The 14,041-nt window shown below is 42.9% G+C and overlaps 1 protein-coding gene across 1 annotated transcript in view; it reads right to left on the bottom strand.

Moving 5' to 3' along the window:
- LOC124606856 (protein scarlet-like) overlaps positions 1-14,041 on the bottom strand; it is a 230,364-nt gene that overhangs the window by 84,368 nt on the left and 131,955 nt on the right. The window contains exons 8-10 of the mRNA XM_047138937.1: positions 10,305-10,345; positions 8,638-8,743; positions 6,162-6,389 (exon numbers count right to left, since the gene is read on the bottom strand). Of these exons, the coding sequence (XP_046994893.1) occupies positions 6,162-6,389; positions 8,638-8,743; positions 10,305-10,345 (375 nt within the window). The remainder of the gene's footprint in view (positions 1-6,161; positions 6,390-8,637; positions 8,744-10,304; positions 10,346-14,041) is intronic.

The following is a 14,041-nucleotide window of genomic DNA, read 5'->3' on the forward strand; positions in this document are numbered from 1 at the left end:
GCTGGGCAAGGCGTAAAAGTATCTAACTGACGTCAATCATGTAATTAAATTGTTTTGCAAACATATTACTCTAACCTTAGTTAATTTTGGAACTCACTTTATTCATTAGTATTGAAGCATTGCTTAAGTCAACAAAATAGGAGAGCTTGTTGATGGGCAGTGTGTCAGTAACAAGAGGATGTAAGGTGTTACCTACGTGGTCAAACAGGTACTTCAGATGTAGCGTGTTAGCAGTATTTTAGACCTCTTTGAATTTAATGTCATTGTATATACAGATCACGCGTAATTGTTCATATTATTTACATTAAAAACCCATCGCGCTGACAAGAATCCAGATGCTACAAGAAAAGAGTTATATTGGTTGAAGGATGCTTAACGTCTTATCGACGTTGAAGGTATCAAGGACTTGCTAAGCCGAAGAAACACGTGCTGCGGGAGCGAAAGAGATCTGTTCATCAACACAGGATAGCTTCCGTCTGGTCAAGTCAGTCAAAGTGGTCCGTAAATGTTCTTATCCTTTCTTGAAATGTATGGAAGTACAAGAGCTAAATCAGAAGCACAATCGGTTAGTAAGGAAAATACTGGCGCACCAGTAGTAACTGCGTACTGGTGTTTCATTATAAGTGGTTACAGTCTGTGGAAAGTTGACAAAATGGAATTTAGAAAGCTATATAGATAATATTAGCCAATTAGGAAGACTGGAACACAGCTCTAAGAAAAGAGGGAGGGAGGACGTAAACTAGTGATTCATCATACTCATTTCCATAACGTACAATGGATTGATTGAATTGTCTCCAATCGCACAGTAAAAGCATTACATTTTAGTCGATCCTAGGAGAAAACTGCTTTATAAAGATGTACTGTAAGGTGGACCATTTGCAACTCGTCAACGAAGCTGTAGACAGTAGCAGTTTTACGAGATTACTGCCTTGACTGCGACGCAGGGATTTTGACCCAATTACAATAAAAGCTGTCAAGGCTTTCACAATTTCTGCGACCCTCCACGAGGACGCTAAGCATAAAGTGACGATCGTAGCGTTGCACTCCACCAAACCCACGGTTGGGTAGTTTTGATACACTACATACGTATACAGCGTAGTTAAACGTAGGATTAACGGCAGTACGGGTCTCATTGGTAAGGACAAAACGTAAATGGATGTGTAAGGGAGAAACTAGGATCCAGCGATTTCTCTAGGTTTTTTCGTTTGGTTGTTTGTTTTGCACGCAATTAGAACCGCACATCATTCGTTGTTATTCCATTGTGTATTGCATATCCATACACAATATAAACTGTATTTTATAAGTAATAAAAATCAGTTGATTGCATAAATTCTGCGCTTTTATGCAACCAAAGCAATTTCCTTTAATGCAAGTACAGTGTATATTCACAAATATAAAATATACAATTTTTGTTGTTATTTTGTACTTACTAGAACATTCTTCATCATGATAAAAGGTAAGAGTTTCCTGTTACTATAGATAAACGTGAAAGTTGTTTGTGAATAACAGAGATATGTTTTATGTAAGATCGACGAAGTTTTGAAGTGATATTTGATACATTTCTATCTCGGTTTCTCTTATTTTATTACTTTTTTTTAGGAAACTGCGTTTTCTAGCGACCCATGACAAATCTGTATTGATTTCTTTATTCCTACTACAATATTCCTCTGTTCCAAGTTAGAAATCAGTACGTGTCGAACAAAATCTGAATTAAACATCTACAACCTAAATTTTACTATAATTTTTTTTTCTTACGGAGAGAAGGATAATTGAGAAGAAAAAATGTTCCGTAGGTTATTTGACCATTTATATATTCCCACTCAGTTTCTAGACGGTTCACCGCTTCTGGTTTCCAGGGGGAATGCCGTAAGACACTGATCGCATACACGGGGTGAAGTAAAATTCGTGCACTTGGAGTTCGCAGCGTGATTCCTCACGTACTACCAATAAAAAAATGTCTCTCACAAAATTCCGTCCTGTGCATATTTACGGCAGTACATGGATGTTAAAGATTGTCCATTCGGCAACACTGTAGCCACGTATATGGTAACTGTCTCCGTCAGCATACAGCAGTTGTGTTGTGCAGTTGGTGCAGTGGATTGCATTTTGGGTCAACATACATGAGATCGAATGTTCGTTTCTGGGTCGATGCGTATTAATTGTTATTTCCCGGTTTCATTCTACCACATAATGGTAGATATCGAAATAGACGACAGAGGGATAGAGAAACAATTAAAATCGCTCAAAAGAGGAAAGGCCTCTGGACCTGATGGGATACCAGTTCGATTTTACACAGAGTACGCGAAGGAACTTGCCCCCCTTCTTGCAGCGATGTACCGTAGGTCTCTAGAAGAGCGTAGCGTTCCAAAGGATTGGAAAAGGGCACAGGTCATCCCAGTTTTCAAGAAGGGACGTCGAGGAGATGTGCAGAACTATAGACCTATATCTCTAACGTCGATCAGTTGTAGAATTTTGGAACACGTACTGTGTTCGAGTGTAATGACTTTCCTGGAGACTAGAAATCTACTCTGTAGGAATCAGCATGGGTTTCGAAAAAGACGGTCATGTGAAACCCAGCTCGCGCTATTCGTCCACGAGACTCAGAGGGCCATAGACACGGGTTCACAGGTAGATGCCGTGTTTCTTGACTTCCGCAAGGCGTTCGATACAGTTCCCCACAGTCGTTTAATGAACAAAGTAAGAGCATATGGACTATCAGACCAATTGTGTGATTGGATTGAGTAGTTCCTAGATAACAGGACGCAGCATGTCATTCTCAATGGACAGAAGTCTTCCGAAGTAAGAGTGATTTCAGGTGTGCCGCAGGGGAGTGTCATAGGACCGTTGCTATTCACAATGTACATAAATGACCTTGTGGATGACATCGGGAGTTCACTGAGGCTTTTTGCGGATGATGCTGTGGTGTATCGAGAGGTTGTAACAATGGAAAATTGTACTGAAATGCAGGAGGATCTGCAGCGAATTGACGCATGGTGCAGGGAATGGCAATTGAATCTCAATGTAGACAAGTGTAATGTGCTGCGAATACACAGAAAGATAGATCCTTTATCATTTAGCTACAAAATAGCAGGTCAGCAACTGGAAGCAGTTAATACCATAAATTATCTGGGAGTACGCATTAGGAGTGATTTAAAATGGAATGATCATATAATGTTGATCGTCGGTAAAGCACATGCCAGACTGAGATTCATTGGAAGAATCCTAAGGAAATGCAATCCGAAAACAAAGGAAGTAGGTTACAGTACGCTTGTTCGCCCACTGCTTGAATACTGCTCAGCAGTGTGGAATCCGTACCAGATAGGGTTGATAGAAGATATAGAGAAGATCCAACGGAGAGCAGCGCGCTTCGTTACAGGATCATTTAGTAATCGCGAAAGCGTTACGGAGATGATAGATAAACTCCAGTGGAAGACTCTGCAGGAGAGACGCTCAGTAGCTCGGTACGGGCTTTTGTCGAAGTTTCGAGAACATACCTTCACCGAAGAGTCAAGCAGTATATTGCTCCCTCCTACGTATATCTCGCGAAGAGACCATGAGGATAAAATCAGAGAGATTAGAGCCCACACAGAGGCATACCGACAATCCTTCTTTCCACGAACAATACGAGAATGGAATAGAAGGGAGAACCGATAGAGGTACTCAAGGTACCCTCCGCCACACACCGTCAGGTGGCTTGCGGAGTATGGATGTAGATGTAAATGTAGATAATACTGTAGCATACACCGTCTTTTAAGCCACACGTATTCGACATTATTTACATAGTACAGTTATTTATTTAATCGTATGGCTATGGCCCCCCGTCGGGCAGACTGTTCGCCGGGTGCCGGTCTTTCAATGTGACGCCCCCTCGACGACCGGCAGTCGATGAGGATGATAGGATGATGATTAGGACTGCACAACACCCAGTCCACGGGCGGAGAAAATTCCCCCACACAGCCTTGAATCGAACCCGGGCCCAGAGGATTGACAATCCGTCACGCAAACCATTCAGCTACCAGGAGCGGACAACATAGTACAGTGTCATGTAACGATCAACATAATAAAAACGTGGTCAGACTAGTCGGCAATAGGGAGCTGAAACACATGACCTGCTGTAGGACAGAACAACTACAAAAACAATATCAATTTCGAGAAGCTAAAAATGACTCTACAGTTAAATAACACAACATCTACTAGTCAGTTATACAACATGCAGTACTTCCGGCCTGATGTAACACAGTTGGAAACAGTGGGAGTAATAATTTCCATATTAGTGCCCACATGATGTTTACAAGATAATACGTTATCCACAGAGCAGGTGCTCAAAGAGACTCCGCTGCACTTCCAGTGTTTTGTAGAAGACCCACTGTAAGTGCCGTATGACCATTAAGACGCCAGATATCGTGCCACATAGACTAGTTACTCACGCCTCTAAAATAGTAACCTCAATTATCCTAAAACGCATAGAACAAAAAGTCGATGCTACACTCTCCGAAGACCAGTCTGGATTCCGGAAAGATAGAGGAACCAGAGAAGCAATATTTGCTCTAAAACTAATAATAGAGAAACGACTAGATAAGAACCTGACAACATACATAGCTTCCGTAGATGTAGAGAAAACCTTTGATAATTTTAAATGGGATAAGATGTTTGAGGTACTTAAAAAAGTAGGAATAGACTATAAAGATAGAAAAATGATATGGAACCTGTACAAAAACGAGACAGCACTTATCCGTGGACGGACAAAACAAGAAGAGGTGCAGATACGGAAAGGTATCCGACAAGGTTGCGCACTATCCCCTGCTATCTTTAACCTATACATTGAAGAGGGGCTGAAAAAAGTAAGAGAAAATTCACAGACAGGTGTGGTAATTCATGGCCAACGAATAGATATAAGATATGCCGATGATATAGCTCTCCTAGCTGAAAGTGAAGAAGATCTTGTAGTCTTACTGAATAGAATGGATAAAGTTATGGGGGAAGAATATAATATGAGAATTAATAAAGCAAAAACAAATGTAATGGCATGCGACAAAGAAAATCAAGTGAAAGTCCAAGTTCATGTAGGCAATGAACTGCTTGAACAAGTTGATAAATTTACTTATCTGGGCAGTAATATTACCAGGGATGGAAGGAGCAAGGCAGAAGTGAGAAGTAGAATTGCTCAGGCAAAGGCTGCTTTTAACAAGAAGAAAAACATCTTAACATCTAAGAGCATCAGCCTTGAAACCAGGAAAAGATTTTTGAAGTCATATGTGTGTAGTGTGGCATGCTATGGGTGTGAAACATGGACTCTCGTGACAGAGGAAGACCATAAGCTAAATTCTTTTGAAATGTGGTGCTATAGACGCATGCTCAAAATAAAATGTATCGACAAGGTCACAAATGAAGTGGTTCTGTTAAGAGCAGGTGAGAAGAGAAGCTTCTAGAGTTTCATTGTTAAAAGAAGAGTGCAATTTACAGGCAATCTATTAAGATATAAAGGAGTCCTGAACACAATCGTAGAGGGATATGTCGAGAGAAAAAGACCAAGAGGAAGACGACAGCTGAAGTACATGGATCAAATGGTGAAAGATGTGGGATGTGACACCTACAAAGAAATGAAGAGAAAAGCTGAAAGACGCACAGAATGGAGACAAGCTGCCACTGTAGCTGTTGCAAATAATCCTTGGATTGACCACTACAGAAGAAGAAGAAAAACTACATTTAGCAAAAATAAAAGCAAATACGTCTCGATCTAGAATCGAACTCTCGACCCCCTGTACGCAAACCCAAAATGCTATTCACAGCACCAACTGCACAGCACTATTCATATAAGCTGACAGAAATAGTTACCGTGCATGTGATTACAGCGTTGCAAGACTGCTAGCCTTTAACGCGCATTTACTGCCGGAAATATGCACAGGAAGAAATTTTGTGACAGACATTATTACATTGCTAGTACGTGAGGAATCGCGCTGCGAAGTCCGAGTGCGAGAATTTTTCTTCGCCCTGTGTAAAGAAAGCGCTCGTTACGAGGTAACGTTTGATAGGTAAGCAACACTCAAAACACGCAGATAACGCGGGTACGAACCTACTAGGAAAACTACGGTACTCAACGCTTATTTACGGTAGTCTACGGTAGCCTACGGTAGTTTTACAGCTGTGGGCGAGCGTCTTACGGCGGCGAGCAGCCTGGCGACGTAGTAGGTGGGCGGCGAGTAGAGGCCGCTGCGGTACTCCCTCCTGAGCAGCGGCAGCTCCTGCGGGATGGCGGCCAGCGCGGCGTACATGGGCGAGAAGGTGTTCTCGGCCACCACGATGAAGAGCGCGCCCTGGACCGACTGCACGCCCACCTGCGTGCGCACCTCCGTGCCCAGGTAGCACAGGCCCGCCATGGCCGCGATCGCCTGCGGGTCAAGGGCGCAGCGTGGCTCTCACTGGCATCTGTGTAGCAACACTGCACTAACACGAGGATCTCAAACAGTGAGTTACGATTTTGCTATCCTGGCATTCGAATCGATGAAGAAGCAACCTGTAATAAAGACATGGCATAAATGATTACACAATACAAAAGTCTGTACCGTAAACAGAAACAGATGCTATCAACCAAAAATACGAACCTTGAGACCAGGAAAAGGTTCATGAAGAGCTACATTTATGACACGAGCTTTGAGACATGGACAGACATGAAAAGTTTAGATGCCTTTGGTATAAGATGTTGAAGGACACAGTTCAAGGTCAAATGAATAGGTCCAGTAAGGAAGTATGACGTTCTGCGGTGAGTATATGAGATAAAGATGTATAATTATGAACACAATGAAAAGATGACAGCCAATGGTTGGGTACATATGTCGACAAGATGCTTTGCAGAAAAAATTAATAAACTAGTGGCCATTAAAATAGCTACCCCGCGAACATGACGTGCTACAGACGCTAAATTTAACAGACAAGAAGAAGATGCTGAGATATGCAAATGATTAGCTTTTCAGAGCATTCAAACAAGGTTGGCCCCCGGTGGCGACACCTACAACTTGCTGACGTGAGGAAAGTTTCCAACCGATTACTCATACACAAACAGCAGTTGACCGGCGGTGCCTGGTGAAACGTTGTTGTGATGCCTCGTGTAAGGAGGAGAAAGGCGTACCATCACATTTCCGACTTTGATAAAGGTCGGATTGTAGCCTATCGCGATTGCGGTTTACCGTATCACGACATTGCTGCTCGCCTTGGCCGACATCCAATGACTGTTAGCAGAATATGGTTCAGGAGGGTAATATGGTTCAGGAGGGTAATACGGAACGCCGTGCTGCATCCCAACGGCCTCGTATCACTAGCAGTCGAGATGACAGGTATCTTATCCGCATGGCTGTAACGGATCCTGCAGCCACGTCTTGATCCCCGAGTCAACAGATGGGGACGTTTGTAAGAGAACAACCATCTCCACGAACAGTTCGACGACGTTTGCAGCAGCATCGAGTATCAGTTCGGACACCATGGCTGAGGTTACCCTTGACGCTGCATCACAGACAGGAGCGCCTGCAATGGTGTAGTCAACTACGAACCTGGGTGCACGAATGGCAAAACGTCATTTTTTCGGATGAATCCAGGTTCTGTTTACAGCATTATGATGGTCCGTGTTTGGCGACATCGCAGTGAACACACATTGGAAGCGTGTATTCGTCATCGCCATACTGGCGTATCACCCGGCGTGATGGTATGGGGTGTCATTGGTTACACGTCTCGGTCACCACTTGTTCGCAATGACGGCACTTTGAACAGTGGACGTTACATTTCAGATGTCTTACGACCCGTGGCTCTACCCTTCATTCGATCCTTGCTAAACCCTACATTTCAGCAGGATAATCCACGATCGCATATTGCAGGTCCTGTACGGGCCTTTCTGGATACAGAAAATGTTCGACTGCTGCCCTGACCAGCACATTCTCGAGATCTCTCACCAACTGAAAACGTCTGGTCAATGGTGGCCGAGCAACTGGCTCGTCACAATACGCCAGTCACTAATGTTGATGAACTCTGGTATCGTGTTGAAGCTGCATGGGCAGCTGTACCTGTAGACGCCATCCAAGCTCTGTTTGACTCAATGCCCAGGCGTATCAAGGCCGTTATTACGCCCAAGAGGTGGTTGTTCTGGGTACTGATTTCTCAGGATCTATGCACCCAAAAGGCGTGAAAATGTAATCACATGTCAGTTGTAGTATAATACACTTGTCCAATGAATATATGTTTATCATCTGCATTTCATCTTGCTGTAGCAATTTTAATGGCCAGTAGCGTAGAAGGGATAGTGGAGGGTGAGGAATTGCAGGGGCAGCCCCAGATGTCCTCTCCAAGTCATCCCCGACACCAGCTCACACAGCATTTGTTATAACATTCCCATGTCCGTCAGTGTACTTCGTCAGCCGATCTTGTCTCCTTCATCAGATACCCAGCTGATGATGGCAACAGGTTCGACTGGCGAAATAATCTATGCTTCGCTCAACAACAATCAGCGGTACATACGTAGAATGTGATGTCGAGGTATCCAGTGTTATCACCTTTAGGTGTCTAGAATAACCAAATGTTCACTGGGACGAGACGTACAGCGAGCATGTGTGCAAGACCGCCATGGCGCGAACAGTGGACTACGGTACTCACGATCTTCTGCAGGATGCGCAGGTTCTGCACGGTGGGGTCCCTGATGGCGTGAAGGAAGTAGCGCCACGTCAGCCACAGCAGCGAAGTCGTGAAGAACGGCGCCTTGCTGCAACAACCACCATCACTCAGACTCCCGTCTACCCTCTCCAAGGTCAGCTGCACACCGAGATCCATTGTGCTGGTGTACGAGCAAAATTTCATAGCTAATGGAGGTCAAAGATTCCATGTTTCTAGGGTTCTGTACCAAAATTGGTGGGGACTGATGGCCTCAGATGTTAAGTCCCATAGTGCTCAGAGCCATTTGAACCAAAATTTGGTATAAATGGAACTTTTATAAAAACACATTGTTGTCTGTCTGTGTGCCCGGGTATTCAAAACCCTTCTTTGAGGAACGAGTAGACATATCAAGTTGATATTTTTCTCACAGATCTACGGCCCTTGGCGATGTAAAAAAGTGAAGCTTCCAAATCAATTCAATCAGAAGATAAAGCTACAACGTCAAATAATATCAAACTCTCAAACTTACTCATCAAAATCTAAAGGGTGCTTACCGTTGGCCTAGAATCTTGAAATGTACTAAGAAGCAAGTTTTAAATGTAAAAATAACTGAAAAAATTCGAAAATTTTGAATTTGTAACGGTATCACGGGAAAAAAAAGTTTAGTTTTTTATTCTCTAACTGTCCGTCCGTCTGTCAAAACCCATTTTCTCAGGAACAGATGAAAGTAACAAGTTGAAGTTATGTCACACACTCATGTCTATATTGCTTTGCTGGTAAAAATGTTAATCTTATAAGACAAAGCAATTAAAATATATGGTCATTTATGTCACATATTTTTATACACCCATTAAAACCTATGGGGTATTTCCTTTTGATGTATAATCATGAAATTTGACAAGAAGAAAGGATTCACAGTGCAAGAAGAGGAAAAAAATCATAAAATCGTTCATTTTTAATTATATTACACGAAAAGGATATTTCTTTTATCATTTGTTGCGCGACTTCATACTCGAAATTGCAACATTCTCGGAAGTCTTGAAACCCCTGGGACCGATATCTTGCCAGTGTCAGTGTCGATAACAGGCAAGAATCGTCGTTATTTTCGATTCCTGCAATAGATTAACTGTTAATACAAGTAATTAAGTTAGTACGGAACCCTCAACGAGCGAGTTCTACTAGCACCTGGCCAATTTTTATGTAATGAACCCTGGTCCGAAAACTACCCAGTCAAATACTGGGAAGCTCTAGGTAGATAAGAGAACGATAGGTACGTGGCAGCAACAAAAGCATAATTTTTCTGGGTTTACTATCGATTTTTGCGAGCACAGTATCGAAGATCCATGCAAAATGTAATTCAGTAGGGTCAACCGGAACAGAAATCAATTCAAAAATACACTATTATAACAAACTGAACATTTTAGAAATTGTATGTGAAGAGAGTATAACAGATGATTTGAGTATTTCTATTCCTCTGGCAGTACCGTGAAACCATGTAATAGGTACCGAACAGGTTGATGTGGAATTGTGGATCATGGAACTGGGTCAGCGGCGAACGGAAAGCTTCCGATAATCTCTCCAGGGAACTAGCACGGCAGTAGTAGCAAAACTGAAAGGCATTTCACAAGAAAAACGAATGTTAATGAAGAAGCGAACTGAAGGATACGTACAACTTTTCCGACGTCTCTCCAAGTATCTCCGTGTCTTCAACCTGAAACAGAAAGGCAGAGAATCAATAAACGTATGTGATTTACATGATTTGAATATTACAGACATGTTGTCCTTGCGAATATCTGTGAAACGATCGAGAGAAATATAACTTTAAGGAATGAAATTAATATCTGAATTATTCACTGAACTCCACAATTCCCAGTCTTTCTACAGAAAAAATTGCGTTCCGCTTTTTGCGCCCTTATTAACTAACTAAGACAGCAAATATTTCTGGTCAGATGTGCACATATGTCTTTTCTAGGATTCTTCGAGAATTTATGAACTGAAATACGTACCGCGTGTTTGTGCTTTGATGTCAAGTCAACTACAAATGTATCTCTGCCTCTGCACAAACCAATAATGTTGGTTGCTGCATCTCCATGATTTCGTCGCCTAACATACATAACAAGTTATCATATTTTACTTAATTATTACTAAACCATGAATGCTGTAATGGTTCCACTTTTGAAACGATCACCATCAATACACCACCACAAATTCTTTTTAGGTAATGTGAGATCTCTAGTTTGATTTGTGTAGCGATAATGTATATACTACTAGTCGTACCTGTTGTACTGTGCGTCGTTTCGGTATTAGCGGACATCGATAAGCTTTGCACTTCTTCAGGATAGTATTTCTACAATTTAGGCAACAATAGATACGAAGTGGTGACATTGTTGCGTGGCCATCTCCATCTGCAGAAAGGGCTCCAAGGTAGGCCTCCTACTAGCGATCATTATTGTTATATATGGGCCTCATGGAAGAAGGGCGACCTGCCTGAGTCATGCAATTTGACTCTTTGTCTGATCACGAGGTGTGCCCATTAATTTCACACGATCACGTAGGCTGACGTGAGGATCAATGAACTATACTTGACGGGATGTATCTGGAACATCTTAGGTGATTAGAAAGTTAGTAGACAGGAGTACAATTAAAAACTTAGCTTTAATCCAGCATCAGCGGTGAACGTCGATCTTGACTTTGCACAATAATATTTACAAGTGTAGTTGTAGACTACTTCTTTAGAATTCTGATTGTTTCACACATATACTAGATAGATCAATTGTCAATGCATAAACAATATGTGGCGCCTGGCTAGGTCGTAGCTACTGACTTAGCTGAAGGCTATGCTAACTAGCGTCTCTGCAAATGAGATCTCTGAAGTTCTAACGAGTGAACCATTCCTATTAAAGTCGGCTGTAGAACTGGCCAGTGCGCTAGCTCGTCTCGTAAGACCAGCCGAGTGGCGGCGCTCGGTCTGCTAGCGTCGACAGTGGCGACTCGCAGGCCCGGTGTGTACTGACGAACCGCGGCCGACTTGAAGCCTACAGCCTAGCCAGTGTGGTGCCTTGCGGTGACACCACAATTATTATGAATATTACACCCGACATTCGCACTGGAGATTAGCGATATCGCAGTCACTGGACTAGAAAGTTACAGCGTGTGTGATAGCTCATGAAACGTTGCCGTACAGTTTGTTGTTATCTAGCCGATCCACGTGCTTTAAAGGTGCAACCTTTTTCAGTACCAGAACCGTTACACAGTAGTTCTGCACCAAATTTTTGCTTGTTATTGGAAGCTAGTTGTGACATTCCTAGTAACATTATAGAAGTGTCTGAATGTTACACTTACAAGCGAAAGGGACAAGCACAGGACAATAAAACAAGCAACTAATCCGTGCTGTAGCAAATGTGTCTGAAAGGGCAGCTTCTCAAAATCGCAGTTTGGGGAAGGCGGGGTCTTGTGCTGGGTTCTTATTTGAGCTAGAAACATGGGGTAAGAAGTTTTTAGTTTATCCCGAAGCGGCGGCCATTTGTGTAACCATTCGAACATTTGTCTCATCATAGCTGTGTTACAGTATATCAAACAAAGACCTGGAGATTGGCGAAGTTACAGAAGCTCAAAAATTTAGCTTGAAATTCAGTGCGAGATGCTTTTAATACTTTCCACAGCGAAACTCTGTCTCGAAATATGGCAGAAAATCCGAAGTGATTCTGGTCCTATGTAAAGTACACCAGAGGAAAGACACAATCTCAACTTCTGCTGCGCGATAACGAAGTTGACTTTACTGATGACAGTGCCACGAAAACAGAGTTACTAAATACGGTTTTCCGAAATTCCTGGATGAAGTAATTCGAACCAAGAACAACTGCCAATATGAGTAACCTAAAAGTAAATTTCCTCAGTGTAGTAAAACAGATTAAATCACTTAAGCGTCCGGTCTTGATTGTACAGGATTTATCTTATAGTGATTTTATTCCCCTATCCAATATGGGCAGGGGAAGGCTGTTAGTGGCACAATCCTCCGCTCTTCAGCCAAGAGACATTACAGTTAATAAAAGGAGGAAACTAAAGACCATAAAAATGGGGACATAAAAACATAATAAGTGGAGGCAATGGGGGTTAAAATGTACAGTGTCTCAGATACGTTCATTGTGGGACAGTTAAAGAAGTCGACATAAAGTTAACAAACACAGGTGGCGATTCGTGAAGCACATAAAATACGCTGAAGTCACACGCACAAAATAAAAGTTGGCCACAGTGTCAAAACACTCCAGAACGAAGACACTTCAAAACCCCTGTCAAAGACGGAGCACACACAGTGAAAAATGAAAACCGCCGGGAGGGATCTGCCGAGGGAGAGGTGCCCTGAGAGGAGGAAAAACAAGATGGGACAGGGACTGGAGGGGGTGGGATGAAAAGAAAAGAGGGATCGAGGGGACAGATCCCCCGATGCAGTGCCCTTGTATACCTTGTGTACGAGATACTACCGCCATCTGTATATGTGTATGTCGCTATCCCATGAGTTTCGTCACATCAGTGTAACATCGACATCGGTGGCGCAGTACGTTTTCCAGAATGAGATTTTCACTTTGCAGCGGAGTGTGCGCTGATATGAAACGTCCTGGCGGATTAAAACTGTGTACCGGACCGAGACTCGAACTCGGGACCTTTGCCTTTCGCGGGCAAATGCTCTACCACTTTTTTTTTTAATCTCATTTTGTTCGTTTTCGTTCGTTGTATCTGCTCAGGGCGGACGTCGCTAGACACGCGCTTCAGTTCGTCGTTGATCCATTAACTCAGTTTTTTTTACTACAGAGGGCAGCGAACCCTCTGACCGAACACGCTACCACTGAGCTACCCAAGCAAGACACACAACCCGTCCTCACAGCTTCAATTCTGTCAGTACCTCGTCTCCTACCTTTCAAACTTCACAGAAGCTCTTCTGCGAACCTTGCAGAACTAGCACCCCCTGGATGAAAGGATCCTCAGGAGACATGGTTTAGCAACAGCGTGGGGGATGTTTCCAGAATGAGATTTTCACTCTGCAGCGGAGTGTGCGCTGATATGAAACTTCCTGGTAGATTCAAACTGTGTGCCGGACCGAGACTCGACAGTAGGATTTATTTAAAATTTATCTTTTATATCTTTTTGTGCCGGGCCCTTATCGCGTTCCGTGAGTACAGTTAATGTGTACTCGCTGACTGAACCTAACTGCAAACTCACGACTTGGGAACAAAGCGACTACGTCGGTTGCCGAAAGATTGTGCATAAAATGGAGCCAATAACTCGGCAAAACACCCAAAAACCTCGCTGTTAATCAACCACGCTGAGAAAACCTAAGATATCACATCGGAGGTACAAAATTCTTCCACAGTCTATTCCAGAGATTTCAAAACGAAGGTGAAGATATTTT

Source organism: Schistocerca americana, chromosome 3 (assembly GCF_021461395.2).
Source record: "Schistocerca americana isolate TAMUIC-IGC-003095 chromosome 3, iqSchAmer2.1, whole genome shotgun sequence".
NCBI classification, from domain to species: domain Eukaryota; kingdom Metazoa; phylum Arthropoda; class Insecta; order Orthoptera; family Acrididae; genus Schistocerca; species Schistocerca americana.